Source organism: Cololabis saira, chromosome 4 (assembly GCF_033807715.1).
Source record: "Cololabis saira isolate AMF1-May2022 chromosome 4, fColSai1.1, whole genome shotgun sequence".
Taxonomy (NCBI): Eukaryota; Metazoa; Chordata; class Actinopteri; order Beloniformes; family Belonidae; genus Cololabis; species Cololabis saira.
The window spans coordinates 36,589,869-36,601,162 of NC_084590.1; the positions used below are offsets into that span (position 1 = coordinate 36,589,869).

Genomic DNA, 11,294 nt, shown 5'->3' on the forward strand with positions numbered 1-11,294 from the left:
TGCCTGGCCCTAATACTCTTCCGTAAGATGTAGTTGATGAGCCACCAAATATTAAAATGGCTAGAAACTAGCATCTTATGGTACCATTATGCAATAACCATATGTGTAATATCAATATGTGCAATAACCATATGTGCAATATCTATGCAATATCTGTCTGTCTACCTCACACTCATTCTACCTGCTTTTTTTGCACTTTTTGTGTACTGCTGCTAACACGTGAGTTTCCCCTTTGAGGGAGTAATAAAGGACTATCTTATCTTATATTAAAATCCTGCGTCTTGATGATGCAGAATCGCGGGGTTTCCGACAGCCTGTGAACGCAGCACTGCAGCTCGTCCCGCGGGATGACGCGCTGGAGCGGCAGACAGGACAGGACAGGACAGGACCAAGGTGGAGGTGGATGCTCGGTGAAGGTGCAGGTAGGTGCTCGGTGAAGGTGGAGGGTCGTCATGTCTCTGCTGGTGCAGCTGCAGCTCGGTGCCTGGAGGACCAGAGAGCTGCGAGAGCTGCTGGAAAACGAGGAGAGAATAAACCACATCATCAGCAGCAGTGAGAAGGTGGGCAAGGATGAAAATGGCAAGGATGCTTGTTGTAAAGTTTAATAATAATTGGTGCATGAAGTTTATATTAAGTGCAAGGACCTTATTTAAGAGCCACAACATAAATAATATTTGTAAAATAAAAAATATTGAGTGTGACTATTTGTATGTCAGTATTGGTTGTGTTTGGTGAAAATGCATCATACCTATGTTACTTGTCCATAAAAGATTTTGGTTAAAAGGTCTCTGGGTTCATGGTCTCTTTACATGTGCTGATTTCCAGCTTCAGGGGCTGCAAGAGACTGCTGACAATTTGCTAGTTTCAAATCAAAAGCTGGCAAAAGCCAGTCTGTCCCAAAAACCCAAACTTAGAGATGCAAAGTTGATACTTGCAACAAAGTACAAGGAGCTGGAAAAACTTAGAAGCCTCATCAACGCCAAACGGGAACAACTTGGTGAGTTTTGGAACAAGATTCTGGTTTAGTTTACACAAACATTCCAATATTTTTTATTCCATTAACATCAAAAAAACATTTGTATATCCTTTTAGCCGAAAAACGCATCCATCATGCTTTGCAGTGCCTCCTGCAGAAGATCAATGATGCAGAGATGGAGAATGAGGTAAGATGATAGCAGGAGGTTTGTGATTATTTGTTTATAAATAGTCTTTCTGTTGCATTAGAGGCTCGACCTTGACCGAGTCAGCCAGTCTGTTTCAGGTTTACATCATCCTGGTGCTGTATCCTAGTTTTAGCCAGGCTTTTTTTATCAGGTGTTTTTAGGTCCACGTTCAGAAAACTGGTGCCAGGGGACCTCACGGTCACTTTAATGACCTCTAGATCAAAGATGCTGCGGCCTGCAAAACAAGCCCAAATTAGCATCCCTACCAGCTTGACAACTGGTATGACATGTTTGAGCTGATGTGCCGTGTGTGGTTTTGTTTCTTCTTTTGACAAATGTGCTGCTGTACATTATGGTCAAACACTACTTTGATCTCATCTGTGCAGAGGAGATTATCACATCCTCATTCTTGTGGTTTGGTCAGATCCAGCTTCTCAAACCTTTTGGGGTACTTTCATGCTCTTTTTCAAGCAAGGATTATAAGGCTTTTGCCAGTAACTCTTCCAAACAAGGCATAACTGTAGTGTCATGATCTTCAAGCTGTGATGAACCTGTTTTGGGTGTACTTTACCTTTCACCCAGTCAGAGTGAAGACAGACTCCATCGGACTCTCCTGTGAACTTAATTGATGTCTTTAATAACCTCCAAGATTGATGGACACAGTAACTATTGCTTCTTGAAGATCATTGCTGAAGTCTTACCTTGTTTGCATTGTATAAAAACATAAATGTTCCAGACCTTTTATTGAGGGACTCACACTTGCTGATGATCTTTTAATGAATTCCATTTGACAAGTGTTTGTTATTTACCCTCAAAATTCAAATTTTAAATTTTTTGTTACCCTTTTAATGAGTAAATAAATCACATTACAGGATCCTAGTTCATGACTACTAGAGTCAGTTGCAATATGCAGATTATTATCTGCTTTTGAAACTCTTGAGCTTGAGGACCTGATAATCCTGATTCACTGAGGTAAGAGGATGTACTTTCTTTTTCACAACTGTAAGTCATTTAGCTGCCTCGGGTAATAAATGTATGACATGTAGCATATAACACATGTTTTCCCACTTAAGAGAGTAACATTCAAAGCAAATGCAGCTTCTGAAATGAACCCTGAGCAGATGTTTGTGTTTCCTCTCACAGACGTTGTTCCAGAGATTTGCAGACAGAAATATTTCCGCAGATTCCTTGGACTCCTTCCTCGGTGCTCGGAGGCTCCACCACATCAGGTTGGTCCTGGTGAAGAAGCTCCAGGAGATACTCAGACACGAGGAAGAGACCACGCTCAGTGATGTTTTCCCGGAGCATTTCTTACTATCCTTCCCAGGACAGATCCACCCGCTCTGCGGCCTCAGTGCAGCCGTCGTCTTACCCGCCTGCTGCCACCCTCCGTTCCTGCTGCCGCTTGGCATCCACGCAAACACTGCTCTGCGTCTTCAGCACTCACCCTTTTGTCCCGATGATGACGATGATGAGTTTCCACGGTCAGGACTGCACAAGCGAGGCCTCAGGTGGCCAGCGAGGCCCGCCCGTCTTCAGCCGCTGACGGTGCAGCAGAGGAGGCATCCACACAAGTAAAGACGGTGGCTCAGATTTGGGCTTATTTCTTTCCAGGTTTTTCTTACGTTAATGCTTCAGCAGTGTATGTCGTGAAAAGATTTTTTTTGTTTTTTTACCGTTTAAACCTCTATTAGTAGACCCATCCTTTATCTAGACCCACTTCTTGCCATTCAGGCTGACGGGGGTCTGCTGGAGCTGATTCCAGCTCTCTTCGGGTGAAAGGCAGGTGTTTATGTTCATAAGGGCTTATAACTGTCATCAATATGTAGTAGTAATGTGAATGTTGAGTGTTTAAAGAGAAAAAATAAAATAAGTATCTGACATTATCTGTTGTTGCAGCAGCAGAGCAGGACACGGTGTGTTTGCTTAACAGTTTCATAAAGGAGACATCAAAATCAATCCCACTTCATTGTTAATAGTGGCTTAATATTTTTATTTTTGGATAATTTATACACAGAGTGACTCAGCTTTGTGGGTATTTATTGGTTTAAAGACTTTCAGCAGCCGGGTCAGGACTGAACACATCAGTGTTTCCTCTGAACTTGAACAGCTCGCTGAAATCCAATCTCTACGGTTGTTTGTTTGCAGAGACTCCTGCCAAGGGCGGAGAAGCATCATCATCAAGCTCTCCTTTACTCTAAACTCTCACTTCCCCCTGTCCGTCCGCACATATCCCTCAGGTTTTTGATAGAAGAGCTGCGGTATTCATCGAATATTCTGCTCTTATGTGTTTTGGCTCCATGGTGGCCCACCTGTGCCTGCCCAGAGGTTACCCAGGGTGCACCTGGGCCCAGTGCAGCTGACCAACTCAACCATGAAGACGCCTCACAGGTGCTGCAGGAGATGATTAGTGATGTGGTGGTTGTTCGCAGGCTTTTGTTACGCCACAGACTTCAGTTACATCTTTGTCAGCGACCTCTTTTGTCCCACAAGACTTAACTTGGGCAATTTTCCTGTCTGTCAGCTGATTGTTTTGTGCTTCTCACCTCAGTTTCACATCCGTGCTTTGTTCAGAGAACAATCTGTTTATTTCAGCCCTGAATAACGTGGAACAAAAAAAAGTGGTCACACAATTTGGGTCCTATCGAGATTGAAAAATCCTTCTCACAGCTGGAGGTGCTTTATCTTCAGATCGCTCCCCTGGAAGGTGTAACGTAAAGACGATTGTAGACATGAGTATCTGTAACTGCACCCGGTCGTGGAGCAGGTTTGGAGTGACAGACCCAGAGGTTCATTGTGAGTGAATCTGGGTCAATGTTTAACTGATCTCTTCCTTTTAAATGATTTTTCTTTTTAGTTATGACACCAAAACGTTGTTTAATTTATGTCACTGATGTGGTTTCTGTCATATTTTAACAGTGCTGTGCTGTGATGCATCTTGACACATAAATCTAAATAAACTCAACACAGACGGCTGAAGGAGAGAACAAAGTTTTATATCTTTATTAAAACTTTTAGTTAAGATCTTTAATGATTTTCCAATAATGTAAGTCAATTGATTATTGACGATGTAACCACAGCTTAGAGCTTGTCACTTGTTTGCATTATATATGATATTACTCTGATGGCGTACAAAGAATTAAAATATGAGTTGGTTTTCATTAAATCTGGATAATCTTAGCTTGTTTGGAAAATGTCAACAGTAAGACAAAAGGTTTTTGATATTTAAGGACCAAATAACCTTTTATTTCAAAATACTGTGTTCAGTAATTGTTTAAGTTTAAGCAGTTTCAGTTCTTGTAAATGTAAACATTGTGAGGGAACTGTTTTATACTGAGTAACAGGAATACAGAAAAAGCAGAAGACTCACAAATGACTGAATTCAGTACATGTGTGAGTAAGAAGGCTCATCTCGTTCTCTGACAGCTGTCACCCACCTTCTTGTAGAGCGGTGAAAGGCTCAGAGAAAACAAAGACGTTCACCTAACCTAACCTCCAGAGTTCTCAGAAACCAACCTGATGGCGACTGTGGGAATCTGTCGATCCTGCAACCCACAGTGCTCACAGGATCTGTTTCAAACGTACAGTAACACACGCCATGCAACATGGGCTGTGTCCGAAATTGCATCCTTCCACCCTAATGAGTAGCAAAAACAGTATGTGAGATTTTTTAGTACGTCCTAAACATTAGAACGTACTCAATAGTATTTGCTATCCATACTCATTCCGGAGAAATGTATTAGTGTGGATTGATGGACACTAGCTAAGCAGAAACTTCCCACAATGCAATGCAGCGGTGTTTGGTTGCTAAGTGATACGTATATGTCATAAGTATAATATTCAGTATAATAATATTATTATATAATATTAATATTATAATATTCGTATATAATAATATTATATAATGTCATCTTGTTTCGGCCAGGATAAATGGGAAAGAGCGGAGCGGTGCTGCTACTGCTGCTGCGACACATCACTTCCTCCCAACGGCAGGAAGTGACGTGTGGGCTCTTAATAGTACGTCCGAATTAATGCAGACTACTGATATTTACTCAAAAGTGTGCCGAACTTAAGTATACTTTTTAGTATATACTGTTTAGTATGGCATTTCGGACGCACCGACGGTCTTTGTTCATGCGCTGTTCATGACTGGAGTTCTTTTGGTGCCATGAACTGGACCTAAAATATTCTACATCATTAAAATAATTTCAATACAACCTGTACTCTTGCACGTCTTTGAACAGATTGTTCTGTTGTCTTTTCAGGGCCTAGAAATAATTGCAGATGATGCTTGATCACCATCTTTGCAGGTTTTAACCTGTTGGACAGTTCTAATAGCAATGTTCGTAGTTTCAGCAGCGATCTCCTTCATGGTTTTGTTTGCTTAATGCAGACCAGCAATGTGACCGCTCTGAAAGTGAGCAATATCTTTTCCACGCACATACACAAGTTGTGTATGTAATTCCCATCTGAGACATTTTTATCACGGAACCTTTCGGACACATAACTTTGATTTTTTCTTTTTTAGTTTAATGCAGGTGGTGATTTTTATTTGGAGTTTGTTTTTCTTTGCTTGGCAGTGCATTTGTACAAAAAATTGTATTATTCATTATTTTAGCCATTCGAAAAAAACATTTTAAATGACTTAAAGAGAGCAATTACTTCAAAATTGCAATGAAAAATAATTTAAAAGTGATACATTTTTATGGTCATGATTATTTGGCCTGTTAAATTTGAAGCCCTGATTGCAAACTAAAAGAGTCTGAACTCAAAACTCAAATAATAAAACCTGCTGCAGTTCCCGACATGTCGGGTGTGGTGATGACACACAACACCTCACCCGCATATTAAACTCTCCCTCAATCAAGTTTCTTTCAATAAATGTTCACTTTCAATGAACTAACAAACAGGAAGCTCCACATGTTCCTGTTAACATTTTTTAACAAGTTTTACTCCTGAGGATGAACGGGTTATGGCCCAACTGTGTTACTGATTAATGCCAAACCAGCTCACACAGGTCTGAGAGGAGACTCCCAGGCCCGCTGAAGTCCTGCAACAGCTCTCTTAAACTGCTCGTAGCTCACAAACATCACAATGTTCCAGGAGCCCAGACGAAGAAACGAGGGCACGAAGCTATAAAAAGAATCAGGTGATCAGATGACAGGTTCTGCATTGCCGGTTGCCGATAACTACCCTACTCACCCCTTGTAGAAAGCCGAGGGTCCCTCCCTAATCAGCATGGTCAAGGCACAGTTCATGGCGCCGCCGTACTGACCCGGTACAGAGTTCATGAAGCGCGTTTTTACCACATCCACGGGAGATGCCACGATTGTGGTGCAGAAGCCCGCTGCGAAGCCTGCCGTGAAGTGACATGGCACGTCGTCTGCAGACAGAGCAGAGCCCGCTTCACTTAAATCCACTCAGACTGTAACATACGTAAAGGGTGAGGTGCACCTACTGTACCCTTCATCAGGCTGTTCTTCAGCAGCAGCTCCTTGATCATGTCATAGGTCACCAGCTCGGAGCAGTTCACGATTGCATTGCGGATTATGTTTGGCAGAGAGCCTGAAAAGACAAAGTTTTCTCTATGTTCACGCAATGAATAAAACAACCTGAAGAACACAGACGGAGACCAGTAAGAGAATCAGAACCGTACCGAACCACTGGAACTCTGAACATAAGAATAACGGTGTGAGCTTTGCTGGGTGTAGATTTATTAGAAAGTGTAAGTAAGGCACAAATATCAGCAACAGAGATCAGTGAGATCATCACCAGTCTTTCACCAAGAATGTTATGAACCAAAGTAAAAGCCAGAGCTTGTGTGACAGGTTGAGAGGTACTGGCTAGAGATAGTCGGGCTCACCTCCACACATAGCTTGGGCTCTGGAACCAGCTCCTTGAAGGGGGCTGGACCCTCCACTAGTCTAGAGTTGCCCAGGGTGAGAGGCGGAGAGCTGGTGTGGGCTTGGTTATAGCTCCCCAGCTCAACCGGTCTCTTACTGTTTTTTGTGCCTACGGGCCGAACGGCAGTGCGGAGTACCCGGCCTTCTTGGAGTCCCTGGGAGGAGTACTGGATAGTGCTCCAACTGGGGACTCCTTTGTTCTACTGGGGGACTTCAACGCTCACGTGGGCAATGACAGTGATACCTGGAGAGGCGTGATTGGGAGGAACGGCCTCCCCGATCTGAACCCGAGTGGTGCTCTGTTATTGGACTTCTGTGCTACTCACAGTTTGTATATAACAAACATCATGTTCGTGCAAAAGGGTGTCCATCCAGGGACACCTTAGGCTGGAGGTCGATGATCGACTTTGTTGTTGTTTCATCTGATCTTCGGCCGCATGTCTTGGACACCCGGATAAAGAGAAGGACCGATCACCACCTGGTGGTGAGTTGGATACGCTGGAGGAGGAGGAAGTTGGACCCAAAAAGTATTGTGAGGTTCTGTTGGGAACTTGTGGCCGAGCCCTCAGTCAGGGACGTTTTCAACTCCCACTTCTGGGACAATTTCCGAGGGAGGCTGGGGACACTGAGTCAGAGTGGACCATGTTCTCTGCCTCCATTGTCGACGCAGCAGCTCGGAGTTGTGGACACAAGGTCTCTGGTGCCTGTCGTGGTGGCAATTCCCAAAGCCAGTGGTGAACTAAGGAAGTAAAGGATGCCGTCAGGCTGAAGAAGGAGTCCTACCGGGCCATGTTGGCCTGTGAGACTCCTGATGCAGTTGACGGGTACCGGCAGGCCAAGCAAGCCACAGCTCAGGCAGTCCTGGAGGCAAAAAACTTGGGTTAGCAAGGAGTTCAGTGAGGCCATGAAGGAAGACTATCGCTCGGCCTGGAAGACATTTTGGCAAACCCTCCGGCGCCTCAGAAAGGGGAAGCAGTACTCTGCCTGTTTACAGTGCAGATGGGGAACTGTTTACCTCGATTGAGGACATTGTTGGGTGTAAGGCCCACTTCCCCAATAGGGGGATCACACTTCTCAGCCTCCCCGGGGAAGTCTACGCCAGGGTACTGGAGAGGAGAACTCGGCCAATAGTCGAAGCTCGGATTCAGGAGGAACAATGTGGCATTCGTCCTGGTTGTGGAACCCTGGACCAGCTCTATACCCTCCACTTGAGGGTTTATGGGAGTTTGCCCAACCAGTTCACATGTGCTTTGCGGATCTGGAGGAGGCATTTGACCGTGTCCCTCATAGTATTCTGTGGGGGGTGCTCTGCGAGTATGGGGTCCGGGTCCCCCTGCTAAAGGCTGTACAGTCTCAGTGCGACCGGAGCAGGACCATTTCCCAGTGCCTGTTGGACTCAGGCAGGGCTGTGCTTTGTCACCAACTCTGTTCATAAGAAGTCTGGACATCTCTGCTTGGACTGCTTCCCCCACGCCCTGCATCCAGATGAGCGTATGAGAATGAATACCATTGTATTTTCAAGATTAACAAGTTACGTAGGTAACTGCAGTTCTGTGAGTCGAAACAGAACACCATTTGACTTTTCTTTACACGAATGAAGATAAAGATTTAAAAAAGCTAAAGATTAAAAAAAGATAAAGATCTTTTAAGTCAGAAAAAACACCCATGAATATCCCTGCATAAAGACACTACAGTTGTAGTATAATATATAAAAATGCACAAATTAGATAATCTTAATGAAGTAATGAATGTTGTTCTGCCAAGGAATGTTTTTGTGATATTTAAACTTTCTGCACACTGAAATTTTAAACGTCTCTATTTAGAAATACCTTTCCAGAGCCCTTTGAAGCCCTCGTCTCTGGCTATGGTCCTGTAGGCCTCAGTTGTGCTGCTGTATCTCTTCACAGAGCCGGCCTCAGGCCGCCCGACCTGAGCCTGGAACCTGACCTTCACCACGTCTGTGGGCTGAGCAAACGCCACCGCCATCGCCCCGGTTGTGCAGCCTGCCAGCATCCGAGTCCCAAGTCCAGCATCTGTCACACAAACATTTATGATACTAGACAATGTTTTAAATAGGAAAAAAACTGAATCAAAGCTTCACAGCCAGCTTTTAGTTTAACTACTAAAAGGTATACAGCAATTATCTCAAGTCTTGTGGATCAGGGTGATAACATGGCCTGCAGGCCAGAAAGTCTCCATGGTTACAAACTTTTAAATCAGTGACATCACAGTAAGAAAAGTGTACCAGATGAGGCATGAACACACATTGTTCAGTGAAAGAGGAATCTGCCCTGTGCCCTACCTACTGGAAGCATTTCAGCAAAACAAGTTCACACTATGCTGAAATCTGTGTTTTTCCAACAAGCACCAGGATTTTTATTCAGAAATACAAATGAGACAATCTGTTTGGAAATTACAGGATCAGGATGAGTTCTTTGGCCAAGCCAGTTGGCCGACGTTCGAATCGGTCTGTTTTCCAACAGGATAACATAACAAAAGTTTTGCAATTGTTTTGGCAAAATATTATCGAATTATGCAGAGGTGGAGCATGGTCTAACTTTGAAGTGACTTTGGATGAACCTGATCCAGAATTGTTTTGTCTTAGAGGTCTTAGAGTTACGCAGTATCAGACTTTTAAAGTGAAAGTGCCTCTCTCTGACACTTGGGGTCAGTATTTCCCATTTTGCTGTGTTTGTTGTGCAACATCTAAACGGGATCAAGAAAGCAATAAGATGGTGAGTTAAAGCAGCACAATGTAACTTTCAGCTTTTGTTGAGTTTGGCAGCTCCTTTGGACAAAAGCGGTAGTGCTTTACCAGTAGTGTGGAAGGGTTCCTACCATGCTCCTCAAAGTTACATAGTGCCAGTGAAGGCGATACAGACCCCTCAGACCATGACAGAGGTGTCATTAAACCTGTTGTAAGTTGATGTACCATCACAATGACTCTGGAAATATTATATTAAGGTGGAAAAGTTACATAGTGCTGCTTTAAAGGAAATAATTGCATCTGCAATGATCATATCTAATAAAGTAGTTGTGATCAGTGACTGAACGAACCCCGTAACACACACCACACTTGCAATTTGCTTTAAAGTTAAATATGAGCTGTAATGGAAGAAAAACACATACTTTCTGATCCACCTGCGTAGAACTGTTTCATGGTGTCGTAGAGGCCGATCCGCACTGAGGCGAAGCTCATCTGTCTCTGCAGACCTGCCACCAGCCCGTTGTACAGACCCTTCGGCCCCTCAGCCTTCACGATGGTGACGATGGTGCCAAACACACCGCTGTATTTTGCCCTCTGGCCTTTCACTAAAGGCCTGGATTCTCCTTGGATCTAAAATAAATTAGCAAAGTATTACAGAAAACAACAACAACTTTGACACAGATTGTAAAGTGAGTCAGGAGTGTGTCAAGAGCAAACATCTGCATGATTTAAAAAAATCTTTTACATTGGCAACACTCACTTTTACAAAGATAGGCCTACTCATGACGGGGCTTTATATGAAATTTAAGGTTTTAACAACAAGAGAAGCCGTTTCAGCTTCAACAATCACACATTAATCACCCATGCAGAAGTTTCTATGGTTACATTTCGTGTTTTATGACTCAATAAGAGCTTGGACAATATTCAGATGAGTTAAAGTTCTTATAACTCTGATTACAAAAAAGACATTTTTGAATAAAAAAAAACATAATTTGATGCCACCTACAAAACAGTACAGGCAAGAATTTAAATTCTGAAATAGGATTTTTTTTAAAGGATGCTGTCTCACCTGCAGTCGGACTTTGGCCGTGTCCAGAGGGAAAGTGACCAGATCAGCCACACAGCCAGCTGTTCCAGCTGAAAAGACCTTGACAGCAGCTGGGGGCGCCAGATCAGAGGTTGCTCCTTCTACCATGTTAAAGATCTTTAAATATCAAGACACTTATAAAAAGAAATACAAAAAAAATAAAAAATGCAATTAACAAAAATATAAAAAAGTTGGCATAAAGTCAGTTTAATGCCAGTGTAAGCTAATGAATCCCACATCAAGTGCCAGGAAACAAAAAGTTTGTCTTTAAAAGATAAATCCTCTCAATCATTATGCATAAAACCTTCCAAATGATCATGTCACCGACTACGACACGTCCTGAAATGACAGTCCAGAACAAAGGCAGTGTTTGACTTGCTACGCAAATACCTGACTGCTGTTTGGTCCACACTCCTCTGCTCTGATGACTATGA

At 43.2% G+C, this 11,294-nt stretch overlaps 2 protein-coding genes across 3 annotated transcripts; one reads left to right on the plus strand and one right to left on the minus strand.

The window, feature by feature from the left end:
• The first annotated feature begins 380 nt into the window (after positions 1-380).
• Positions 381-3,202, plus strand: LOC133441899 (vacuolar protein sorting-associated protein 37D-like). Its single transcript, XM_061719648.1, has 4 exons — positions 381-560; positions 826-997; positions 1,093-1,163; positions 2,307-3,202. Exons 1-4 carry the CDS (start codon positions 453-455, stop codon positions 2,739-2,741), a joined length of 786 nt encoding a protein of 261 aa, XP_061575632.1. The 5' UTR covers positions 381-452; the 3' UTR covers positions 2,742-3,202.
• On the minus strand, positions 840-11,285 carry LOC133441898 (dicarboxylate carrier SLC25A8-like). Of its 2 annotated transcripts, XM_061719646.1 has the most exons (7): positions 10,843-11,285; positions 10,196-10,403; positions 8,896-9,099; positions 7,850-7,927; positions 6,627-6,728; positions 6,366-6,546; positions 840-6,296 (listed from the first exon to the last, which is right to left on the minus strand). In XM_061719646.1, exons 1-7 carry the CDS (start codon positions 10,966-10,968, stop codon positions 6,173-6,175), a joined length of 1,023 nt encoding a protein of 340 aa, XP_061575630.1. In that variant the 5' UTR covers positions 10,969-11,285; the 3' UTR covers positions 840-6,172. The 2 variants fall into 2 exon arrangements, with proteins under 2 accessions (XP_061575630.1, XP_061575631.1); XM_061719647.1 differs by lacking the exon at positions 7,850-7,927 and having other exon boundaries at positions 841-6,296.
• Between the last annotated feature and the right edge of the window lie 9 nt (positions 11,286-11,294).